Genomic DNA, 25,848 nt, shown 5'->3' on the forward strand with positions numbered 1-25,848 from the left:
CGGAGGTTAATAAAAGGCCACAGGGTGGAGCCTGCCTAGGACTTGCTAGGCAATGGTGCTCATTTATTAAAAACAAACTCAATGACTTCTATTGGAGCTTCTGTTCCACAAAAATGGACTGTATAAGGGCAGGTCCTCTTTTTTTGCGGAATGGATTAGTGGTCAGAAACTGATGTGTGGTAGACAACTTTAAAATTAATGGGTCCTTTTCTGTCAGTGTATCAGAATCCTCATCCATGAACAGAAAGAAACGGTATGGATGAGGCCTTATGTCCAATTTATAGAATATTCCAGACATCAAAACATGCCCCCCACCTAGGAGGGAAAGTCAAGGTACGATCAGTCATGCAGCCCTCTGACTCTTATCACTCACTTGATTTTTTTATTTGATCAAAACAGCCAGCCTGGTCAGCCGAAAAACTAGTATTTGCTCATCTCTTGGCTGATCTTTGCCCTGCTAAAAGGGCAATGTCAGCCTGTTCAGCTGATAAAGATTCCATGTAACAGGGACGTCTCTCAATATTGAGGGATGCCCTAGCCTATTTTTTTTATGTGTTAACCCTTTAAGAACCAAGCCCAAAATGACCCAGTGGAGCGGGACAATTTTCATTTTTGGTGTTATTTTTTTCCTCCTCCCCTTCTAACAGCTCCTGCAGTTTAATTTTTCTATCTACAGGGTTATGTAAGGCCTTATTTTTTTCACGAATATGTGTACTTTGTAATGTCGTCGTTCATTCTACCAGAATGAATATGATGGAACCCCAAAAATATTTATGAAAATATAAATTGGTGAAATAGGAAAAAAAAGAATGCAATATGGCAACTTTTGGGGGATTCCTGTGTCTACATAATGCACTATAAAGGTAAAAGCGACATGATATTTTTTTATAGGTCAGTCTGAACACAACACAGATTTTCTAAAGTTATATTTTTTTTTATGAAATCCTTTTTAGCAATTAATTATTAATAAAATGATTCTATTGTGACTCTTATGGTTTTAGTTTTTCACCTACAGGGCTGTATGTGGTGTCATTGTTTGCGCCATGATCTCTAGTTTTTATTAATACATATTTGTGTAGCTCGGACGTTTTGATCACTTTATTAATTTATATATAATATAACAAAAATAAATAAATAAAGGGGGCAAAAGCTACGTTTAAGGGCTTAATGACAGGCTGCAGCGCGATCGGTGCAGCCTGTCATTAACTGTGAGGACCCAGCTGCTGACTGCAGCCGCCCCCGACCTGCTATGAAGCGTGCTCCGCTCCGGAGTGCTCTTCATATCTCCTTTGAGACCCATGATGTAAATTTACGTCCAGGGTCGTCTAGTGACAGACATCCATGACTTAACTGTACGTCACGAGTCGTCTAGGGTTTAAAGGTAACAGTGCTTCTTAAAACTGTAAAACGCCACATTTAAAGAGAACCAAATCACGGACAATTTTTTTTTTTTTTTTATTCCTCCATTTAATTTTTATGGCTTTTTTTATTAATATTAGCAAATAAAATTAGTGGACGCATTTTTAAATTATTCACCTTAACTACACTACGCCGGCTCTTACCAAACGAGTTGGCACGTGACAGAAAACTCCTGGCATGCAGAGCAGCTGAATAGGTTCCCATGATCCTTTGCATGTGTATTATCTAGAGTGACTGTTTTCTGATCTATTCATGAAGATACAGACTGCCTTTGCAGTCTGTATCCTATACTTTACCTAATCCTTTGCACCGATGCAGTAAGGCCAGGTGCCGCCATCTTGATTATGTCACTTGCGTTCCAGCGTTGGAACACAAGTGACATCATCAAGATGGCGGCACCCAACCCAGAGGATTAGGTAAAGTAAAAGATAAATTACAAAGGCAGTCTATCTTTATAAATAGACTTAGGTTTTACTTAATATTAGCTTACTGACTGCTTCCGGTAGTTGGAATCAGGTCAGATTACAAAATTGTAATCTAGTGACTTCAATGAGTAATGAAAATAAACATCATATACTCCCAAAGATATTCAGGAACACTCCCACATCTGTCAATGATATAAACGGTGTCCTTGTCAAAGGATTGTTCTGTGCTCACTATCCTTCCAAAAGGAAAAACCACAAATTCTTTCAGATAATAGATGTTTAACCACGTTCTTGGAAGACGATCTAAGATACACATGAACTTCTACAACAAAGAACAATTGAACTAGCAGCCTCGGTTAATAGAGAGGCACTATATAGGCACCATTTTGAATAGGAAAACTGCCCCTTAAAATTCCTCATGAGAAAGTGAAAAGGGTTTATAACACAGCTTAGTACTATACAGGGTTATTAAAGCTTGAAATTACAGGCTTAAATCTGGAGGACTCTAGAGGTGAACTCAGGATAACGCTGGCTGTTCTGATGTCTGCCTTCAGTAGTGTTATAGGGGTCATGCTACACAATCAAATCCTCATTCACATTTATGTCAACACATGCAACTAAACAACTATTGACAGTAGTGCAGCCTCAGGCCTGTAACGTCACACAGCGATAAACAGCACAGAGTAAGCAGTTTTTCTACTACTGTAAAGTGAAGGTCCCCAGCCTGGAGAGAAAATTTATACACAGGTTGAAATGTTCATTTTAACTTGCATTTTGTAGCTTGCCCCATAGATGTTCCCACACTTGTCTGACACGTAGAAGAACTGACGTCAGTGGGCTTCACAGTCTTTTCATTTTGCTGTGATCAGTGGGGACCCCATAAACACAACTGATGTCCTGCCCTATAAACTGCAGCAGATAAGGCACCCTCATTGGGGGAAGACACTAAAAAAAGGTGTTGGGAGTCATTTAAATAGCCCTAACTAATACCTCGTATTATACAGAGATTGTTCCCAAGTGGACTAATACTATAGATTTCTTAGGGCACTATTACAAGGAGCGATTTTTAACGACTAACGATAGCAAACGGGATTGTTAATTGTTAACCTGAAATTGTTCACTATATTACACAGAGCGATAGTCGTTAGTTACGATTGTTATTACGATTGTTACTAAGATCATTTATTCCTTCTAATTCCAGCAAAACAATGGACAATGTGCAATTACACTGAACTTGAGCGAATGAACGTGGAATTACAGCGAATGATCAGCGAACGCCAAACGATAATTTTAGGTTCATATCTAAATCAACGATCGACATACGAACGATTTTTCTATCATTGCCTGCAATTACACAGAACGATTATCGTTTGAATTCAAACGATATAGCAATTTTTCGCACGATAATTGTCCAATGTAATAGGGCCCTTAATCTACCATTATGCTTTGGAGTGTGGGGCAAAACCAAGGTATCCACTGGAAACCCATGCAAACACAAAGAGAACATACAAACTCCATCCAGATGTTGACCATTGTGAATAATGAACCAATTCCTTACATTTCTAGTTATGTGAGTGCTTAAAATGTAATACTATAATAATATAGTATGGTTTCAGACTAGGCCCTTACAGTTTAGCCCTTAACTTCCATGTCCTCAAAACACCTTACCCCTGCAGGCCAACCTCCTGAGGAGTATGACACAAGTGTATTAGCAAAACACCAAAAATCTGAAAACGCTATCGAGTGAATAATGGGTTTACTTGTTAATCCAGAGATTTATGCAGTTTGAGCAAACAAGTTGCTGATCACGTCTGGCAGTATACTACAGGAATGTAGAAGTAATTGTTTGTTTAACCAATTCTTCACATAGGGGATTATAACTGGCTTTTCCTATTCAGTTAAATGAAACCTCCCTAGCTTTTAGATGAAGAAAATTCTATTTTCTGCTCTCCAATTCTGACCTTTCCAATAAAATACGCAGGGAGTCTACAATCCAATAGAGGGAATGGCTCCAGGTAGAATAATTGGTTATTGGAAGAAGCTGAATGAATATGTAACACTACAGGCAGCAAACCCATTAGTCAAGGTGCTTCTATGTGGTCACCAACTAAAAAAGTAAAATTTATGGAACTTAGTTGAGGTTGTGAATACCTACAGAATGCAAGAAATTTGACGGTCATCAGCAGGAACGAGAGAGAAGGTCGAGAGCAACATAGCATGCTGGGAGTAACATTTGCTATCAACTTCGATCTATGTGTGCTGCAGCGCTGTAGGGCCATTACTGTGCACTCATTTTACCATTAATCACATATAGGAATTAAATATAGCACATGCTGAAGCATTCCTTTAAATATTCATATTCTTTTCCAAGATAAAATAGTAACTCCAGCATTGTTATGTACTGCAATCTTTAAACGTTTACTCCTAACATGTAAGGTAACAAAATAATGCTAGGATTTACCATTACTATGACCTTCCCCTATAGAGAGAAAAAAATAGAGGCAGGGTTAATCTAGTGATGATGTATGCAGTATACATCACTGTGAGCATTATCCATGTACCATGACATCAATGTACTTTAACTCCACTTTAAGCACCATCACTGTACAGCGACATCACTATGTGCTTCATCCCTGTGCATTAGGTGTCTCATACTCTGAACTTGCTTCTGAAGCTGATCATGGTGGAGCTTTCCTAAGAGGCCATATCATTCATTAAAAAGCACCCTGGCCATCATAACACTTATCCTCTAGCCCTCTAGCCCCCCCTGCTTTTATTCCAAGAACTGTCCTGGGGTCCGTTTGGCAGGTGATGCTGTTATTGTCCTAAAAAACTACTTTTAAACTTGCAGCCCTGTGTCACATTGGCATGGTCTGGAGTGTTTGTGCCCTAGGCCTGCGATGCCTCTCCATATCTCCTACCCACCCTCTTCATCACCAGGAATTCCCCAGGCAGGATTTCTCTTATTCATCACCTGTCTGAACACTGAACATGTGCGAGATCGCTAAGGCACCTGGCAGTGTTCAGACAGGTGAGGAATAGGAGAAATGCTTAGGGTGGGAAAGAGGGATGGAGAAGCGGTGTAAGCCTAGGGCATAGACACTCTAGGCCACTCCAATTGTACACAGGGCTGCAAGTTGAAAAGTTGTTTTTTTTTTAGGAACATCACCTACCGAAAAAAAACCAGGACAGATCTTGGATTAAAAGCAGCTATCTGATGGTACAAGCGGTTGGGGGGAGGGGCAACAGATTGTAGGTACTGAGTCGCTTTAAGAAAGGTAATCAGAGTCTTATTTTGGAACAAAGTGTCAGGTTCTGCATGCATCCTGCCACTATATTCATTGTCTTTGGAGTTACCAAGATAAACTAGTACTATAGGTTGGGGATAAGTACACGTTTGATTACTAGTAAAAAGGTAATATGTCATGTACTATCTGTAAAAACCAGTGGGTCACCCTACTCAGTGATTGACAGCTGTCCTTATGCACCCTCAGAGGAAAGGTCATTATTCACTTACTAGGACCGCTGACTAAATGAATAAAGTACAAGTTCTACAAAACCTTTTCCCGCAAATGTATATAACAACATGCTCAGCTCCCCATGCTCTATATCGTGATGCTGGCAGATCAGACAAAATGATTAATGTGATAGGTTCCTTTAAACGGTCGGCAGAACACATTTAACGTCCTTTCATTTACTACATTGCATTTATATAATCACACAAAAGATTCTTATACTACACAGCATTCCTGGAACAGCAACAGAGACCACAAGTTATCACTGCTCTAGGCAAGATCTCACTTCATCTTCTCCTAGAATAGTAAATTAAGTGACAAATTTCTATGCCAAAGTTACACCCATTCCATAGTGTCTATCCAAGTGCAGAGCAGAAGAATTTCACACACCACGATTGGGCAGCTTAACTGATTTCATGAAGAATAGCTAAACATTAGAAACTGTAACGGGGTTAATATATTATGGACAAAGCCATAGGATCAGTAGTAGACGGTTAATCCTTGGGGCCAAAAGGCCTGGTCGCAACGCTCCTCAAGCCCACTTCAGACAGATTTTCTTTTTAATACAATGGTATACTGCATCCTGATAAGGGCTCTTGGCACAAGTTTACCAACCACCTTTAACAAACATGACCCTTTCAAAATAGATTTTGTTCTATGCCCTGCATTACTAGTGTATGATAAGTAAGGCTTTCCTGCTGACCATAGATACTAAATGGATGTTAGCCAAAGTAACTATCAATCAATTTCTGAAAGTCAATCACATAAGTACTGACTGGTTACAATGAAACATTTTTATTTAAGAGGCACTCTATGGTAGAAAGATCCTATCCCTGAGAGGAATTTCTTTAATCATTCTCCATCCACTTGTGTAAATGTGCGAAATATTGTTTGCCACTGTCTCAGTCTTAGAACTGTTACATTATATAGCACATAAAGGAGCCCTCTCATGGATCCCAAATGTGTGTAGCATACATTTTAACCATTTATTATCTCTGGGTCAGACAAATCCCAGAAGCAAGGAAGCCAATGAAATTGGCTAGGTTTCCAACATTAAAAGTTGTTAACTATTGACTTTTGGTTGAATGGTTAACTATTGATTGTCTGGCTACTAAAAACATATTGTAAAGAACTCATATACCCCAATAATGGGAAAAAAAAAGGATCCACAATGTATATGCCACCTCCCTTATCCCCCTTCAAAATCCAACTAATGAGTTGATTAGCGGGGGCTGCTGAACTTGGATAAAGCTCTAAGGTTGTCTGGAAAACATGGATACAGCCAATTACTATATCCATGATTTCCACATAGCCTTAGGGCTTTATCCAACTTCAGCAGCCACCGCTAATCAAATGCCGAACGATCGGGTTCGGATGGACTTGAGCATGCTCAAGGTTCACTCATCTCTTAATATCCCAAATGTAGTTGGGAGCTTTATTTATTTTTTTAACTGAACACATACTGCTTGCACTTCAGTTAACGAAATAACACCTTAGAATATAATTCAGGGGGGTAAAAGATGAGGGCTGGAACAAAGTTAAAATTTAAAGAGGTTGTTTGGCAAAAGAAAAAAAAAAGTCTTAAAAAAGGTCCCAGGCAGGCTTAAAAATAAAAAAAATTAGCAATATTACACTGCCCCCTACAAGTGCCCCATAAAGTAGTGACCAGAAGGGACAAACCAAAATGTCAATGAAAATGGTAGGTGATCAGACAGTATAATAGAAAAATAGATACTGGTGCTTATACACTGTGTGACTATGTTCCAATCAAAAACCAAGCCGCCAACTTGGTATCCACATCATGAGTAATCGCAATAATGGAACTGTAATCCAACTTAAAGTTGCAAAATTGTTTTTATATATAAATCTTGTACTCAAAAAATGATACAAATAAAGTCTTTCACATAACAAACAAAAAGAAAAAAGAAAGTCACCACAGTGTAACGGACAAGCAGACGCTGGATGGTATTCGCACCATGCTCCGGTGCACAGCAGGTCTCAGTCCTTTCGAGGCTCTCACCCTCTGGGAAATGATGACGCAGAGACGTACGCTACGTTTCGAGGGAGGAGCCCTCTTTCTCATCCACAGAATGGGAATCAAATTATATTAAAGGGAATGTTCACATGCAGAACCAGCAATGCGATCTATATGTTGAAATGCCCATGTGGGCTTGTTTATGTAGGCCAGACGTCACGAGAGGTGCGCATTAGAATTAATGAACATAGGTCAGCAATTCGTACCTACACACAGAAATTAAAACAGAACATAGAAAGCGATACAAATAAAAGTTTTGGTGAAACAACAGTGGCGAGACATTTCCACGAACATAGACACAAAGTATTTGACCTTAAATGGGTCATTTTGGAGGAAATAACATTGGGAGGTAAAGCTGATATGAGAAAAAAGCTACTCCAAAAAGAAACATATTGGATATATACATTAGATTGTGTGGCCCCCAAAGGACTGAACGAAATGTGTAACTTCTCTGTATTCTTGTAGACAATGAAGGTTAGGTTAGCTGAGCGCTGTATATGTATTTCAGAGCGTTGAGAGTATATTTCATCTACTTAAATGACGTAGGAATTGGCTATAGTAGTGCTAAGTAGAATTAAAATTATATAAGTACATAAATTAAGAGTATATGCACATAGCTATAGCCATGTTTTTAGTAAGTGTAATGATATTTGTTATCTTTTGTTTTTTTAGTGACATGTTATTCATTACGTATTTAGTATAAATATGGTGGTGGGAGCACTTACTATCAGCGCTTGAGAAAGAGGGCTCCTCCCTCGAAACGTAGCGTACGTCTCTGCGTCATCATTTCCCAGAGGGTGAGAGCCTCGAAAGGACTGAGACCTGCTGTGCACCGGAGCATGGTGCGAATACCATCCAGCGTCTGCTTGTCCGTTACACTGTGGTGACTTTCTTTTTTCTTTTTGTTTGTTATGTGAAAGACTTTATTTGTATCATTTTTTGAGTACAAGATTTATATATAAAAACAATTTTGCAACTTTAAGTTGGATTACAGTTCCATTATTGCGATTACTCATGAGGTGATCAGACAGGTAAGGAATTGTTTTATAAAGTTTTTAAAGTTGTGGACAACCCCTTTAACCTTTACTCAACCTACAAGAGGTATGTATAACAGACTGGCTCCTATTTATCACCAACAAGTATTTACATAACAAACCTATCCACCCCGCACTGCAGGGATCAGCCTCTGACCTGCAAGGCTTTGTGCTTGCACTGAAAGTGATTCTTGTTGCCTGGAGGGATAGAAACATAAGCACAGGATAGCCAATGACTACTTACAGCTTACTGCTACTTATCTACTGAGACTGAACATAAACTGCAAGATAGGGATTGTATCCAAAGCCACTGTAAACGTCACTGTCACCTTCTCAAATAAAGCACTAAATTATACAAATGTCATCAATAATGCCATCAGCTTTCAAGCATGCAAAATATAGAATGACAACCGCCATAATAGAAAATGTAGTAGATAAGGGAAACCCGATTATCTCTGTGTAAGATTGCAGAATACATTGGGAAACATGAGTACAAAGCAGCATAGGCAATAAAGATAATGCAGGACCTGTACAAGCAGCTGACTGGCGTGACTGCCAACAGTCAGACCTCCACCAATTTGATATGCTTTCAACAGCCCAGCTAGGTTATAGAGGTACAGGGCCCCCAACCATGAGCCCTAGGAGGTGACTTAAAAACAACAAGGAGACAAGCTTCAGTGCAACTGCTTCTAAGTGGGATACTTGGAGAGGTAGAGAGGCATGAGGGTTCTAAGAAAGCCTAAAGCCCCTATTTCACAGGGTGATCTCTGGAGCAAGCGAGTGCAGACCTGTCAGTTCAGCGCTCGCTTGCTCCTCGTTCGCCGCCAGTGCTATTACGCATGCCGCCAGTGAGCAGGTAAGTGCGGAGGGTGGGGTCACGGGGAGCTGTGGAGGGGCACATAGAAGATAGCGGCGGTCTGCTGCCGCCGCTCTTATTAGGCGTAGAGATGACAGCAGGTTGTTGCTATACCAGACAACGATAATGTTAATGTCAGCTGATTGTTGCCTTTTTTTTAATACACTAAGTGATTATCGTCCGCTAATCGGCCAAATTACGGATGATAATCGCTTTGTTTAATAGGGCCTTAAAGGGGTAGTGAGGCGGTAAAGAATTATTCACAGAATAACACACATTACAAAGTTAAACAACTTTGTAATGTATGTTATGTCTGTAAATGGCCCCCTTCCCCGTGTCCCACCACCCCCCACCCGTGTACTCGGAAGTGTGGTGCGCTATACATACCTGTCACGTGCCGACTCGTCTCCGATCTTCAGTCAGCGATGCAGTCTTCGGACGGCCGGGCCGAATCCCTCCGACCGTCCTGAGTGCCGGCCGCCCTCTTCAGCGTCATCAGATGCTCAGCTGAGAGCCGTGAGCACAGTTTGGCTCAGCCAATCGCGGCTGAGCAGCCGATGACGCGGCAGAGGGCAGCCGGCACTCAGGACGGTCGGAGGGATTCGGCCGGGACGTCCAAAGACGAAATCGCTGACTGAAGATCGGAGACGAGTCGGCACGTGACAGGTATGTATAGCGCACCACACTTCCGGGTACACGAGTGGGGGTGGTGGGAAGGGGACGGGGGCCATACACAGACATAACATACATTACAAAGTTTTATAACTTTGTAATGTGTGTTATTCTGTAAATAATTTTTTAGCGCCGCACTACCCCTTTAACCACTTAAAGTCAAAGCCAATTTTTCGTTTTTGCAGCTTTGCTTTTTCAACTTTATGTTTAAAAAGCCATAGCGCTTGCATTTTTTCACCTAGAGACCCACATGAGCCCTTATTTTTTGCGAAACCAATTGTACTTTGCAATGATAGGCATTATTTTTCCATAACATAACCAGAAACTGGGAAAAAAAATAATTTTCGCTGTCAAATTGAAAAAAAAAAAGGAATTTGTTTTGATTTTGGGGAGTTTTGCATTTATACAGTTTGCCCTATGGTAAAACTGACTTGCTATGCATGTTCCTCAAGTCGTTACGATTACAACGATATATAACATGTATAACTTATATTGTATCGGATGGCTTGTAAAAAATTCAAACCATTGTTAACAAATATGTTACTTAAAATCGCTCCATTCCCAGGCTTATAACACTTTTATCCTTTGGTCTATGGGGCAGTGTCAGGTGTCAGTTTTTGCGCCATGACATGTACTTTCTATCGGTACCTTGATAGCGCATATGCGACTTTTTGATCGCTTTTTATTACATATTTTTCTGGATTTGATGCGACCAAAAATGCGCAATTTTGCACTTTGGAATTTTTTTGCGCTTACACAGTTTACCGTGCGAGATCAGGAATGTGATTAATTAAAAGTTGGGGAGATTACGCGCGCGGCGATACTAAATATGTTTATTTGTTTATTTATTTATTTATAAAATGGGAAAAGGGGGGTGATTTGGACTTTTAATAGGGGAGGGGATTTTTAATTAATAAAAAAACATTTTTACTTTTATTATTACATAAACTAGAAGTCCCCCTGGGGGACTTGTATATAAACAGCACTGATCTCTCATATACACAGCAAAGATGGATTAGATCGGTCATAGATTGCTATGGCCTGCTGCAGGCCATAGCAATCTATTGCCGAGCCGGGATCAGCGTCATTGCGACGCTGAGGCCCGGCACGGGCAGAAGAACGGATCTAAGCATCTACGTGCAGCTGTCAGGTTTGACAGCTGCACTTAGAGGCTTAATTAGCCAGTGCGGCAACGGGACCCGCACCAGCTAATAGAGGCACTGCCCGGCTGCACATGTCACCCGGGATCAGCGACACCCAGGATCATGTCACCCGGGATCAGCGACGGGATCAGCCGCTCTGAACACCCCCCGCGGCACCATGACGTATCAGATACGTCATGGGTCGCTAAGGGGTTAAGGAGTACAGATATAGAGGGAAGAACCTTCACATTGGAACACTGTATGCAACCCAGTTGGGAGAATGCAAGAGGTGTTAGGGCTCTATTCCACCGGACGATTATCGTTCAGATTAGATTCAAACGATTTAACGATAATCTGAACGATAATCGTTCGGTTGAAATGCAGTTAATGATTAACGACAGAACGAGAAGTCGTTGATCGCTTTATAATACCTGGACCTATTTTTATCGTTGCTCGTTCGCAAAACGTTCGCATTGAATAAGACATTGTTCGGTCGTTCTCAGTAGATACAAACGCAATAGCGAAGAAAAAACGATCGCAAATACGAAATCGTCCAAAGACGAAATCGCTGACTGAAGATCGGAGACGAGTCGGCACGTGACAGGTATGTATAGCGCACCACACTTCCGGGTACACGAGTGGGGGTGGTGGGAAGGGGACGGGGGCCATACACAGACATAACATACATTACAAAGTTTTATAACTTTGTAATGTGTGTTATTCTGTAAATAATTTTTTAGCGCCGCACTACCCCTTTAACCACTTAAAGTCAAAGCCAATTTTTCGTTTTTGCAGCTTTGCTTTTTCAACTTTATGTTTAAAAAGCCATAGCGCTTGCATTTTTTCACCTAGAGACCCACATGAGCCCTTATTTTTTGCGAAACCAATTGTACTTTGCAATGATAGGCATTATTTTTCCATAACATAACCAGAAACTGGGAAAAAAAATAATTTTCGCTGTCAAATTGAAAAAAAAAAAGGAATTTGTTTTGATTTTGGGGAGTTTTGCATTTATACAGTTTGCCCTATGGTAAAACTGACTTGCTATGCATGTTCCTCAAGTCGTTACGATTACAACGATATATAACATGTATAACTTATATTGTATCGGATGGCTTGTAAAAAATTCAAACCATTGTTAACAAATATGTTACTTAAAATCGCTCCATTCCCAGGCTTATAACACTTTTATCCTTTGGTCTATGGGGCAGTGTCAGGTGTCAGTTTTTGCGCCATGACATGTACTTTCTATCGGTACCTTGATAGCGCATATGCGACTTTTTGATCGCTTTTTATTACATATTTTTCTGGATTTGATGCGACCAAAAATGCGCAATTTTGCACTTTGGAATTTTTTTGCGCTTACACAGTTTACCGTGCGAGATCAGGAATGTGATTAATTAAAAGTTGGGGAGATTACGCGCGCGGCGATACTAAATATGTTTATTTGTTTATTTATTTATTTATAAAATGGGAAAAGGGGGGTGATTTGGACTTTTAATAGGGGAGGGGATTTTTAATTAATAAAAAAACATTTTTACTTTTATTATTACATAAACTAGAAGTCCCCCTGGGGGACTTGTATATAAACAGCACTGATCTCTCATATACACAGCAAAGATGGATTAGATCGGTCATAGATTGCTATGGCCTGCTGCAGGCCATAGCAATCTATTGCCGAGCCGGGATCAGCGTCATTGCGACGCTGAGGCCCGGCACGGGCAGAAGAACGGATCTAAGCATCTACGTGCAGCTGTCAGGTTTGACAGCTGCACTTAGAGGCTTAATTAGCCAGTGCGGCAACGGGACCCGCACCAGCTAATAGAGGCACTGCCCGGCTGCACATGTCACCCGGGATCAGCGACACCCAGGATCATGTCACCCGGGATCAGCGACGGGATCAGCCGCTCTGAACACCCCCCGCGGCACCATGACGTATCAGATACGTCATGGGTCGCTAAGGGGTTAAGGAGTACAGATATAGAGGGAAGAACCTTCACATTGGAACACTGTATGCAACCCAGTTGGGAGAATGCAAGAGGTGTTAGGGCTCTATTCCACCGGACGATTATCGTTCAGATTAGATTCAAACGATTTAACGATAATCTGAACGATAATCGTTCGGTTGAAATGCAGTTAATGATTAACGACAGAACGAGAAGTCGTTGATCGCTTTATAATACCTGGACCTATTTTTATCGTTGCTCGTTCGCAAAACGTTCGCATTGAATAAGACATTGTTCGGTCGTTCTCAGTAGATACAAACGCAATAGCGAAGAAAAAACGATCGCAAATACGATCATAAGTAACGATTATCGTTCCATGGAAATGAGTGAACCTTTTCAGGTCTTTCGCAATAGCGGTCGTTTGAGATAGTTAACGATTATGCAAACGATAATCGTCCGGTGGAATAGGGCCCTTACTCTTTATTGAGAAGAGGGCACAGTAATTTTGCAGAGATCTGCATTAGAAAGGACTACTCTTGGAGTATGTTCACATTTGCTACACAGTGGTCCCTCAACTTACAATGGTCTCAGGTTAAAGTATTTTCTGGACCATCGTAACTTGAGACCAGACGCAACATTAAATGCTACAGACAGTCAATCTGTGACAAATGTGAAAGATCGACCAATAAAAGTGGCCATTTTACTGGTAAAACCCATGTTACTCAAGTTCATGCAGTGATTGGCTGTCTGATTTCTCCTCTCTACAGTGCAGTGTGATACTACATGTCCTGTATTGCTCTTTACCTGGACCAGGATGAGTTGCTCCTTTGGACACCAAGTGAGAATGGCTTCATTTTATTTTTCTAGGAACCTGTGTGATCTGTACAGGACCCTGAAAACACTCTGGTTCCCTACATAGAAAGTAATTGACAGCTTCCAGTAACTATTTCTGACTGTTCTATGTTAGGACTTGCTTTATCTATTTATCTACTTTTTTTCCCCCTTTTATTTGTAGACCGCTAACTGATTCCACAGCGCTTTACATAATTTGTCAATTATGGTCCCCATTAGGGCTCATAACCTAAGCTTGCCTATCTGTTGCATGCAAACACAGAGAGAACATACAAACTCTTTGCAGAGGTTTCTTTTCTTTAAATCTATTTTTTATCATATTGGGATGACATTTCGGGGGCTTCAGAAGTTTTGGTCTCAAGATACAATTTTCCACATACAAATGGTTGCCCTGGAACAAATTATTATTGTAACTTAAAGGACCACCATGTATGCAGATTTTCTGCAATGGATTTTATAAGCAGACATACATGTCATCATTAGTCCATCCAAACCCGAACTTTCAGCATTTGATTAGCGGTGGCTGCTGAACTTGGATAAAGCCCTAAGGCTATGTGGAAATCATGGTTATAGTCATTGGCTGTATCCATGTTTTCCAGACAACCTTAGAGCTTTATCCAAGTTCAGCAGCCCCCAAAAGTTCGGGTTCGGATGGACTCGAACCCGAACCCGGTTCGCTCATCTCTAGTCATCATTCCTCCAAGGTCATAACCGCTCACACTGTTCATACTTTGGGATTGACCCATCAGTAATGCAAGGGCTCTTTGGGGCAGATAAAGTATCCAATATGTAATAGCAGAAGGCAGGCTTCCCTTAAGCCTCTTAAGTAACCCACACAGACATTCAGAAAGGCCAGTTTAGTATTTAAGAGGTTATTCACTCCAGTCCAAAACAGAACAAAAACAAAATTGTATAATGTGGTAATCCCAAATCATATGGCCAAGAGTGCCATGTTCCTTGTTACATCTGATACAAATGTCACTAGTGAGCCACATAACTGGGCACACAGGGCTGTAACGTTTGGTCTAACTATGTTGATCCCTGGTACTAAGAACTCTGGGTGCAAAATACAATAAGCATTGGGTCCCCTAACCCGACACTGCGCATACAGTGTACCCATCACCTCTAAGACAGGCTACAAGGGCATAAAACTTGCCATGGCAACCTAAACTGCAGATGTGAGAGATCTAGGGGCCCAAAGTAAATGGGTCCGGGTATTTTCCCATTTACATATTCACCAACCCTAAACTGTGTGTCTGCAAGAAACACACCTTACACTGTCAAGTAGTAATAAACAAAAGACATAGTAGTGCAAACATTCCTGACACACCTTATACTCAAGGGGGATGACACACTTTGTACTTATTTTTGTACTTTATATATATTTAGGGACACTGCCTTATTTCCAGAGATTTTAATCCTGAGTGGTTTCTGACCATAGTGATCTTGTTTAACATTCATATCCCTAGCTGCATGGAGAATACACCCCATTTTGGCTTTACTAAATAGGAGAGAATAATTGTCAAACCCAGACGAGCACCAGTGCAATGGAATAATGGACATGGTCAAACTCCTATGTAAGCGAGCGCGACCTGCTAGATCAGGGCTCGCTTACTAATCATGAAATAAGGGCTGCGCAGACAACATAAGTGATGTACATGAAGCCCTTGCTGCATATATAGAGAATTATAAAACAATACTTTACCTCTCCATGCTCCCCAGTGTCCTTTCAGCTTCTCCCCACATTCCCCAGAGCCACAGCTGACACTTCTGAGAGGTCTCTGAAGTGACAAGCTGCTCTGCCAATCACTGGCCGAGACAGGACAACACCGTGACCAGTAATTGGTAGTGTGCAGAGGTAAAGTATAGCTTTATTATTTTCTCTGCACTTTCAATGTTGACTGCATACCTCCTATTACACGGAGCAATGTGCTGTCAGTGGCCGATGATTTTTAACCTGCTGAAAGACAACCATCAGCCGATGATCGGGTCCTCGGCTGATCTTTGTCTTTACATGGGTCGATATCTGCCAGTATCTGCCTGATTGTGCAGATAATTGCACTGTGTAATAGGGCCCTAACTTCGGTCTTGCACACATAAGTTGCTGGAGCAAGGGATGTTCCCACTGCAAGATGAACTTCCTGCATTAAAGAAGAAGTCTGGCGAAAATTTTTATTAAAGTATTGTATTGCCTCCCAAAAGTTATACAAATCAACAATATACACTTATTACAGGAAATGCTTATTAAGTGTTTTTCCCTGCCCTTCCTACTGCATCAAAGCTTCACTTCCTGGATAAAATGGTGATGTCATGACCCGACACACAGAGCTGTGCGGGCTGTGGCTGCTGGAGAGGATGATAGCAGAGGGATGCTCTCTCCAGCAGCCAAAGCCCGCACAGCTCTGGGAGTCGAGTCGTGACATCACCGTTTTATCCAGGAAGTGAAGCCGCAATACAGTAGTAAGTGCAGGGAAAAAAGCACTTTATAAGCATTTCCCGTAATAAGTGTATATTGGTGATTTGTATAACTTTTGGGGGGAAATACAATACTTTAAAAAAAAATTTCGCCTGACTTCTCCTTTAATTTAATTACACTATACAGCTAACTCACAGGAAAGAAGAGATTGTTGGGGGTCCAACCTCCATATGCCAGGAAATCTCATGTGCTGTATTCAAAACAAAGCAGCCGGGGGCAGGTCTGTTTAAGGGCCCTATTCCACGAGATGATTATCTTTCAGATTATCGTTAAATCGTCCGAATCTACGCGATAATCGCTAACTGCTATTCAAAGGAACGATTAATGACCGAACTAGAAATCGTTGGTCATTTAATAAGACCTAGACCTATTTTTATAATTGCTCGTTCGCAAATCGTTCGCATTGATAAGATGTTGTTCGGTCGTTCACAGCGGTGATTAACGCAATAGCGACGACAAGACGACCGCAAGAACGATCATAAGTAAGGATTATCGTTCCATGTAAATGAGTGAACGCTTTCAGGTCTTTCGCAATAGCGGTCGTTTGGATCGTTTATCGCGAACAATAATAGTCCCGTGGAATAGGGCCCAAACTGAGGTCGGATCCCCCGTGATCTCTTACTTGTCCCCTTTTCTGCGGATAATGGACAAGTTAGTTTTAAGTTGAAAAACCTCTAACTTCTACTTTATTCTTTGGTAGAATGTCTTGTGTGCTTAGGAGCATTGTTTTGCTGCATGAATTACATTTTAATGATTCAGCTTGCAGACAGTGTTGTGACATTTTGCTTTAGAGTTTTTTGGTATATATTTTAGAATTCACTGTTCCATCACGACAGGCCATCCTGGCCCAAACCATGATACTACCTTGTTTTACAGATGATTTAATCTGTAGATTGATGGAGTCCAAATCTTTACAAATGGTTTTGTAGCAATTCTTAGGTCCTTAAAAATCTTTGAGCATGCTACAATACACTTCCACAACCATGTGTTTTGCAGATCAGACTTTGATAGACCCCCATTCTTTTAAAGCCGCTCTTCCATGCACTGGTAAGAGCCTGCGGCTGCCATGCGCCTTTAATCACTGCAGCTGGAGTCGGCTATTTAAACATAAAATCCAGGTGCCAGACACAATCATCAGGGAATCTCAAGCGCTAGTGGCTAACAGCTAGAACACGAGATACCCTAATAATTACAGCCAGCAGTTGGATTTTATGCCGCTTTAAGCGCCAAGTCCCAGTGCAAGCTTACCGCCATGTGTAGGCGTGGCCTAAATTAAATCCCTCACTTAATTCTTGATTGGAAACAGACTAATTTCACCTTTAAATTATCTGCTGACATAATCTAATATTGGCTTGACTTGGTTCTCTTTATTTAATTTAATATATGATGTAGTTTTAGGTCAAACACATGCAAAAAATATTCTGACCTTCATGCGCCACTGTAACATATTTACCCGTTGCATGCTGTCTGTGTCTCTCTGTCTCTCTCTCTCTCTATATATATATTATATATATATATTATATATATATATATATATATATATATATATATATATATATATATATAAAATATATAATATATATATATATAAAATATATAATATATATATATATATATATATATATATATATATATATATATATATATATATATATATTTATATTTATAAAGAAAAAAGGGGAAAAAAAATTACATGGTAATTGGACATTTAGTTTTTTTTGGTGCTAAGATCGCGTATAATAAGCCTGTAGAACAGGACATTCTTCTACCCTTATCTATAGCACCTTCCCTTAGGGCAGACTTCGAATGACAAAAAAAACAAAAAACAAGCTTACTCTTACTTGATCAAAATGTTTCTGCCTTGGCTTGTGTTCATCAATAAGAACCACCACCCAGAACACTAAACGCAAGCAGCCATTTACTCATCACGTAATTATGTAAGTGTAATATCATTAAGCTGAAAGAACCCCATGTCTTGTACATTAGTGAGCCAGGAGCAATGTTTACAGGCTCATCAGTATGGAGGAGAACACCCTCCCAGCCTTAGTTCCCAGTACTGCAGTCGTCTCTCACATGTTGTTGATAAACATACGAAATAGAATTCCAGGATAACCAGACCCGGAACACACACAAGAGCACAATGCTTAAGCAGCATGATCTGGAAGGAGTTTGGCCACTGCAGAGATACTCATGGTTTTGGCAGAAATGACTAGAAATATGATCTTTACAGGCGTGCAGGATGTTTATATGAACAAAGCACTGAGGCTTAATGTGGAGGAATAAGCTACTTCTGCATAAATGTGGGACATCAAAAAGTAAAATAAAACTTTCAGGTTTAGCAGTATGAATGGAGGTACTGTGAAGAGTGTGTTATGCAGCTGCTCAAATGGCAATTGTGGCATTTAACTACTTTTACATTAATATATAATTAAAAGAAAAACCTTTCAGAGGATATAGGAATAGCTAGCAACTGACCTAGCTACAGAATGTAACCTGGGAAGGTGCAAAAAAAACAACAAAAAAACAAAAACACAACACTAAATATACAAACCATTCCAAACACACTTACCGATACGTTGCCAAATATATCACCAGGAGTGCCATCTTCTTTCTGGAATTCCATTTTTTCATAGGGAGCATCAATAAGGCCATTCTGCTCAGTTTTCTCTGGCCCCATGTGTACACCATTCAGCGCAGCAGTCTTTGGAACGGTCTTTGCCTTGTCTCCCCTGAGCTCTGTCACTCTGGAGCTGGCCGTACAGGTTGAGACAGCAGCTGATCCAGAGGAGCGTATTGAATTTGAAGAACTCGCTCTCTCAATCTCATCCTGTGACTGCTTCAACACAGTCGTTCTGGGAACTTTACCTAAAGCATATTTAGTATGGGTTGGGGCATGTGCAGGTTGGCCAGGGAAGAGCTGCTTATTAATTGGTTGCTTCTGAGATTTAGCAATAGCAGCCTCTGTTTTCAGGTCCTGATCAGGAACAGGTTTTTTCTTTAATGTTTTGATGGCAGAAACAGGGGCCCGAGGTGATGCTATGGGTGAAGATACATTAGAATGAGACTGCGGAGACCTTGGAGAAAGTTTTGAAGCAGACGAAGGACAATCCTTCACGATTAATGCAGGTCTACTCAGCACTTTTGCCTTGACATTTTTGAAGTTAGGTTTAGGAAAGTTCACCACTTCATTTTTCTTGCCCTTTGGAACAGATGGTACCGCAGTTGGTTTCCTGTTCGCTTGTTTTACTGTACCATTAACACAAGATTTCACAGTTTCTAGAGCATTCACCTGGCTAACATCCCTTAAAGAATCAATATTTTTGGGATCATCAAGCTTTGCAAAGTCATCTAGCACTGGAACACAGAAAGTCATATTTTTTGACTCTGGCAAAGGTGTAGATGTATAAGCCTTGGCAACAGTTTGTGAACAGGGACTTGCTACTAAGAAGGTTTCTGAACAGTTGTGCCCAGTTAGGTTTGATAACAAGTCCTTTGACTCAGAGCTGAAAGACTCTGCTCCCCCAGACTTTATAGAGTTTGTTTCCTCAGCAAGTACACCATTTAGGTTTTCAGGTTTCAAGTCATTTTCCTCTATACGTAGAACTGGGTTTATGGCTTTTTCTTCTGTCCCGGGAGCAGAACACAGGTTATTTTTATTTAAATCCTTCATATTGGTGGCAGAGCCAATGTTGTTTAGGGCCTGGTTGTCCACTTCCCTGTTCTCTTTTGGAGTGTTGCCAGTGGACCCATCTGTTTCACTTACATGGTCTACAACTTCTGCACCCATGTGGTTCAGCATCCGATCTTTGGAATCTCTATTTGCAGGCACTTCAAAATAACTCAAGTCTTTAGGGTTTGGTTGATCAACCAGATTGCCCCCGGGGATATTGTTAGTCCACTTCATGGACCCTGAAAACACGTCAGTAGAGGTATTTTGTAATATGGAACTTTCCAGTAAAGAAGCACTCATTGGCTTTTCTGAGCTACTAGAAACCAGACTGTTTTTCCTCATACATTCTACATTACTGAAGTCCCATGACAGAGAGAACAAGTCCAGAGTTGGTACTTCAGCGTCCTTGTGTTTGGAAAATGGGGCACCTATCTCTATCTGCTCCATGAGAACATTCCCACAAGGTTCATCAGTTTTCTTTATAGTGAACTGTGATGTTATGGAAGACTCTATTTTCTTATATTGTGCTTGATTTGACTTTTGTATATAAGGCATAAGCTCTTCTACATTCTCATTTTTGTGCTTGGATTCATGTTGTGCAGGTAAAGGGAACCTACTAGGAAGCGAACAGGTTTTCTCAAAGGATTCCTTATTTACATAGTCCAGAGTTTCCTCCAGCTCTAGTGCATTTATACGCACTAAACTTGAGGCTCTCATTGTACTCTCATCGTGGATGTTTTTCATGTAGTCCAAAGAATTTTCCACTTCCAGTCCATTCTGACCCTTTAGCAGAGAGTCGCCACATTCATATCTGATAATAGGAGAGTCATTGGAGTTTAGGATCTGTTCAAATTTTGAGTACTTGGGGTTCTTCTCTGCTCCAGCAATTCCACTGCCATCATCAAAAAGCAATGGTGACTCATACCCGTTCTTGGTCGATTCTTCCACATTACCTACATTCATCCTGCTGCCTTTCAGCTTTGTGCACTTAAGTCAGGGCATTTCAACAAAAAGAAAGTCCAAAGATAAGCAAAAGTTGCCTTTTGACCAGGGAGGAATGGAAGTCCATGCACAGATCGATGTCAGCAAGGTTTTTGTGTTATGCATTCATCAGGGCAGATCAGGTCAAGTCTGTATAAAGGGGAAAAAAAAAAGAAACACATTGTTACATAATAGGCTATAATGTAAACTGACTATGCATGACTATTTATGACACTGCCTTCAATATAACGTCCTGCCAGTCCTCACTTTTCGCTGCCTCAAGTAATATTTCTTTAGGTTTAACTATTAATGCAGCACAAACAAGTGGACTCATTACAGATTGAGGCTAGGTTCACACTACGTATATTTCAGTAAGTATTGTGGTCCTCATATTGCAACCAAAACCAGGAGTGGATTAATAACACAAAGGCTCTGTTCACACAATGTTGAAATTGAGTGGATGGCCGCCATTTAATGGCAAATATTTGCTGTTATTTTAAAACAACCTTCAGATAGCTTGAGGACCCAATTACACCAAAAGATTATCTGACAGATTTTTACATCCAAACCCAGGAATGGATTTGAGAAGAGGAGAAATCTCAGTCTTCCCTTTATGACCTGTTCTCTGTTTATAGTCCGTTCCTGGCTTTGGCTGCAAAAATCTGTCAGATAAATTTGTAGGTGTAATAGGGCCCTGAGGGTTTTACTTCCTAAGTTCCCAGCATGAAATGACAAGAGACCCATGTAAAAACAACCATCACAACCATTACATCAAGAAATTTACCACAGACTGCAACATTTCCTGTATGTACCCCTAGCTTAAAAAAGATAGCAACCCCATCTGCTTAGCACCACCACTGGTTATATATATGGTTATAGGGGCACGGAATTATGAACAAGGCTAGAATGTTATGATGTAAACCACAAGAACGAGTGCAGCCAAGATGCAACAGCTTGTATTCTGAGATCAGGTGGGGTACTTCCACCCTCCTCAAACTTTTATCAAGTGGGGGATGGCATAGATCTCGAGGAAACAGCTAAAAAGAGTAATGTCCATCTTACCTGACTGCTGACACAGAGAGGAGTGAAAACTCAAAGTATATTAAAATGTAAGCAACAGGAAGTAGGAGCATTACCCAACTGATGCTAGTTAGGCATTGCTTCCCCTGCAACCCCTTCAGCTACCCCATTGACCGTATGCTGAACTTCTACCAGACTACACAATAATGGAGTGCCCTCTAGCTAAGTAATCTTCTCAAAGAAGAAATTCTGGTAGGTATGGTTTGTAAATAATGTGTGGGAATGTAGGAGAGACAAAATAGATTCAACTTTAGGACCCAAATTCAAACAGGAAAACCAAGAATAAGCTCTCTGCATGCTTAAAAAAAAAAAAAAACGAATTAACAATCCACAATAACCTAGAGCAGGGGTGTTATAGCCCTCCAGCTGTTGCAAAACTACAATACCCATCAGGGCTGGACAGCTTTAGCTGTCCATGCATGATGGGAATGGAAGTTGTGAAATAGCTGGAGGGCCACAGTTTGACATCCCTCACCTGGGGGAATCCCCCGAAGAGGGAATATGTCACACAAGAGACAAGGGCAGAACCCAACTTACCCATCGTGAGGAGAGATCTACCCTCTCCTCACGATGATGCCCAGGATGCTGTTAAAATTGCAGAGAAATCCCTGACGCTAATCTCCCGCTCATTATGCTAATGGAAAGAGACAAGTCTGGCGTCCATACGAAATCACAAAGCAGTGACTTCCTATGGACATCGGACTCATCTCTGTTGATCTGACACGAACATCATCTGGAGAGTCATTGGGAGGAGGTAAGCATCAAAAGTAAGGATGGTCCGAACCTGCCGAGGTTCGGGATCATATGAACCCGAACGCTCGGCATCAGATTCCCACTGTCTGGCCGTTCCGTGCAGCGGGTGGATACAGCGGGAGGATACAGCGGGAGGATCGCCTGGAAAACTGGGATGCAGCCTATGGCTATGGCTGTATCCCAGTTTTCCAGGCAGTCCTCCCACTGTATCCACCCTCTCCACGGAGCGGGCAGACAGCGGGAATCATTGCTGAGAGTTTGGGTTTATACGAACCTGAACCTCGGCAGGTTCGGACCATCCCTAATCAAAAGCTTTACAAATGGTTTAAAAAAAAAAAAAAAATTTAAAAAGTGTCATTTCAAAGCCATTATGATTGGTCCAGGGGTCAAGACCTCCACCATCACTAGAACAGAATTGTAAATGAAATTTGTTAAAAACCTATTCAATTTCCTTGGAATATAATAAATTATAGATTACATTTTTACCCGAAGCAATTTGGGGAAACATGAATTATTGATTGTCTTCTATATTTGGTTTGTTGGGGGATAAAGCAATTCCAAAATTGTTGTCCTTGTTTCTTCATTAAACCTTGTTCACTGAGTGGTTTATATAATGTGCCAATTAAGGTAAACTGTATATAAAATAGAGAAAGAAAAAATAAAGGCAGGAGGCCTATAAATCAGGTTTCCATATGCACACCTATCCTCAGATGGAAACTAGGCTATGTCAGTCATCAGCCCTCATTGGCAGATCTCACACTATCATAAGTCGATTAAGGGCCCTATTACACCAAAAGATGTCGGACAGATTATCTGACAGATTTTTTCAGGCAAAGCCAGGAATGGGTTTGAAAAGAGGAGAAATCTCAGTCTTTACTCTGCGACCTGTTCTCTGTTTATATTTTATTCCTGGCTTTGGCTGAAAAAAATCTGTCAGACATCTTTTGGTGTAATAGGGCGCTAAGGTCCAGCCCCGCGGACTGGCTGCAAGAGGCTCATTATTTGATTATGCGATCGGCGGTGTCGGGCTGTAGCCAGGGCTGTATTTGCCACGGGGAAAGGCTGGGGGGGAAGACAGAGCGACCGGGAGCAGTATGGGCAGGCAGGCTGGCTGGCTGCTTCCCTCCCCCATGCAGCGCCGAGGTCCGGGATGCCCGATCTTCTCTCCTGCCCGGCGGCGCTCACGTGATGTGACGTCATCGCCGAGCAGGAGAGAAGATTCGGGACCGCAAGGCTGCAGCTGTGAGCTTCCGGCCTCTGTCCGGCTGTGTGTGCTCACCCCCGGCCCCGCACCCCGGCGCTGCATGGGGGGAGGGAACCAGCCTGCCTGCCCATCCTGCTCCTGCTCCCGGACGCTCCGTCTTCCCCCCAGCCTCTTCACCTAACCCCCAGCCTCTCCCCCCTGCATTCTCAGCCGCTCCCCTGCCCCCCAGCCTCTCCCCCCTGCATTCTCAGCCTCTCTCCCCCTGAACCCCCAGCCCCCCTAAACCCCAGCCTCTCTCCCCCTGAACCCCCAGCCCCCCTAAACCCCAGCTTCTCCCCAGCTGCTCCCCCTGTCACCCCCCCAGCTGCCTCCCTTCCCCAGTCACCCCCCCAGCTGCCTCCCTTCCCCAGTCACCCCCCCAGCTGCCTCCCTTCCCCAGTCACCCCCCCAGCTGCCTCCCTTCCCCAGTCACCCCCCCAGCTGCCTCCCTTCCCCAGTCACCCCCCCAGCTGCCTCCCTTCCCCAGTCACCCCCCAGCTGCCTCCCTTATCCAGTCACCCCCCAGCTGCCTCCCTTATCCAGTCACCCCCAGCTGCTCCTTCTTTCACCTGTCACCCCCAGCTGGCTCCCTTCCCCAGTCACCCCAAGCTGCTCAAAAGCTTAGACAAGTTGTGGTCAGAGAAGTCTTCATGATGCTGCGCCAGATGGAGAAGAAAGCAAAAAGTTAACGACGGCAATTCGAGAAGACGTCACCTGTGAGTCATTAGTAACTGCACTGTGATTACTTCTATAGCGTGCAGAGCCTTTGTACCATTGGGGTCTCAATGGGTCAGTGTATTGTTTTTGGTAGTGTACTGACATAGCCCTGTGGTCACTACAGTACACTAGCGCAAACTTTTAAACTAGGACCCAACTACAAGAGCTGCAGGCACTACAACTCTCAGCATATCCTGAGGGCTGCAGACTGTCAGTACATGCTGGGAGTTGTAGTGCCTGCAGCTGTTGTAGTTGGGTCCTAGGGGCATTGGGGGGGGGGGGGGCACCTCAGCGTGCAAAGTGCCTAGGGCAGCATGAACTCTAAATACAGGCCTGCTCGTAGCATGACTACCCCAGGTGAACAGCTCCAAAGCCACCATTTCTATTCAATTTGTCACCATTTAACACTATGTCATCAAACACATCCCCCCGATGTTTTTTAATCTCTCCAGTTTCATGATAACGCACTTTATATGAATACTACAACTTTATTATTTTGGCTACTTAAATGTTAGTCTATTACTTTAATATCAATCAAGTTAAAAGGCTATGGATGCCCTTGCAGTGAATTTTCAAGTAAAAAAATAAGCAATTTTCCAAATACCCTAGATCAGACAGGCTTTCTGCTATATAGTGTTATAGATAGCAGCAGGGAGGGGGGTTACACACCAGCTCAAAGAGAGGAGAAGAGGAAAGAATCTTTTAGGGCAACTCACACAGACTGAGGAGACATAGGGCAATTTGCAGAGGAGAATCAAAGGTTATGTATAAAAGAAAACAGAGCTCATACAGCACATTGTAGAGTCTATACAAGAAAAATTAACATTTTAATAAAAACTACAAAGTAGAACAAAGCAAGAATTAAAAAATGTTTCCAAATAACCATAATTTCTTAAAAGTTCTAGAAGTTTTAGAAGTGTACTTAGAATTTTCCCATTAAAAATGAATAAAAGATTTTCTAGTACTTTACCAAATTTAAAAAAAATCAAAACCAGCACTGCAAAAAAAACAAACAAAACAAAACTGATGTCA

The 25,848-nt window shown here is 41.7% G+C and overlaps 1 protein-coding gene across 5 annotated transcripts in view; it reads right to left on the reverse strand.

Annotated features, from left to right (window-relative positions):
- MTUS1 (microtubule associated scaffold protein 1) overlaps nt 1–25,848 on the reverse strand; it is a 161,187-nt gene that overhangs the window by 102,727 nt on the left and 32,612 nt on the right. For all 5 annotated transcript variants that reach the window (XM_069977677.1, XM_069977679.1, XM_069977678.1 and 2 more), the window contains exon 2: nt 18,942–21,173. In XM_069977677.1, coding sequence (XP_069833778.1) covers nt 18,942–21,005 — 2,064 coding nt within the window. In that variant the 5' untranslated portion in view covers nt 21,006–21,173. The remainder of the gene's footprint in view (nt 1–18,941; nt 21,174–25,848) is intronic.

Source organism: Dendropsophus ebraccatus, chromosome 7 (assembly GCF_027789765.1).
Source record: "Dendropsophus ebraccatus isolate aDenEbr1 chromosome 7, aDenEbr1.pat, whole genome shotgun sequence".
In the NCBI taxonomy this organism is placed as follows: Eukaryota; Metazoa; Chordata; class Amphibia; order Anura; family Hylidae; genus Dendropsophus; species Dendropsophus ebraccatus.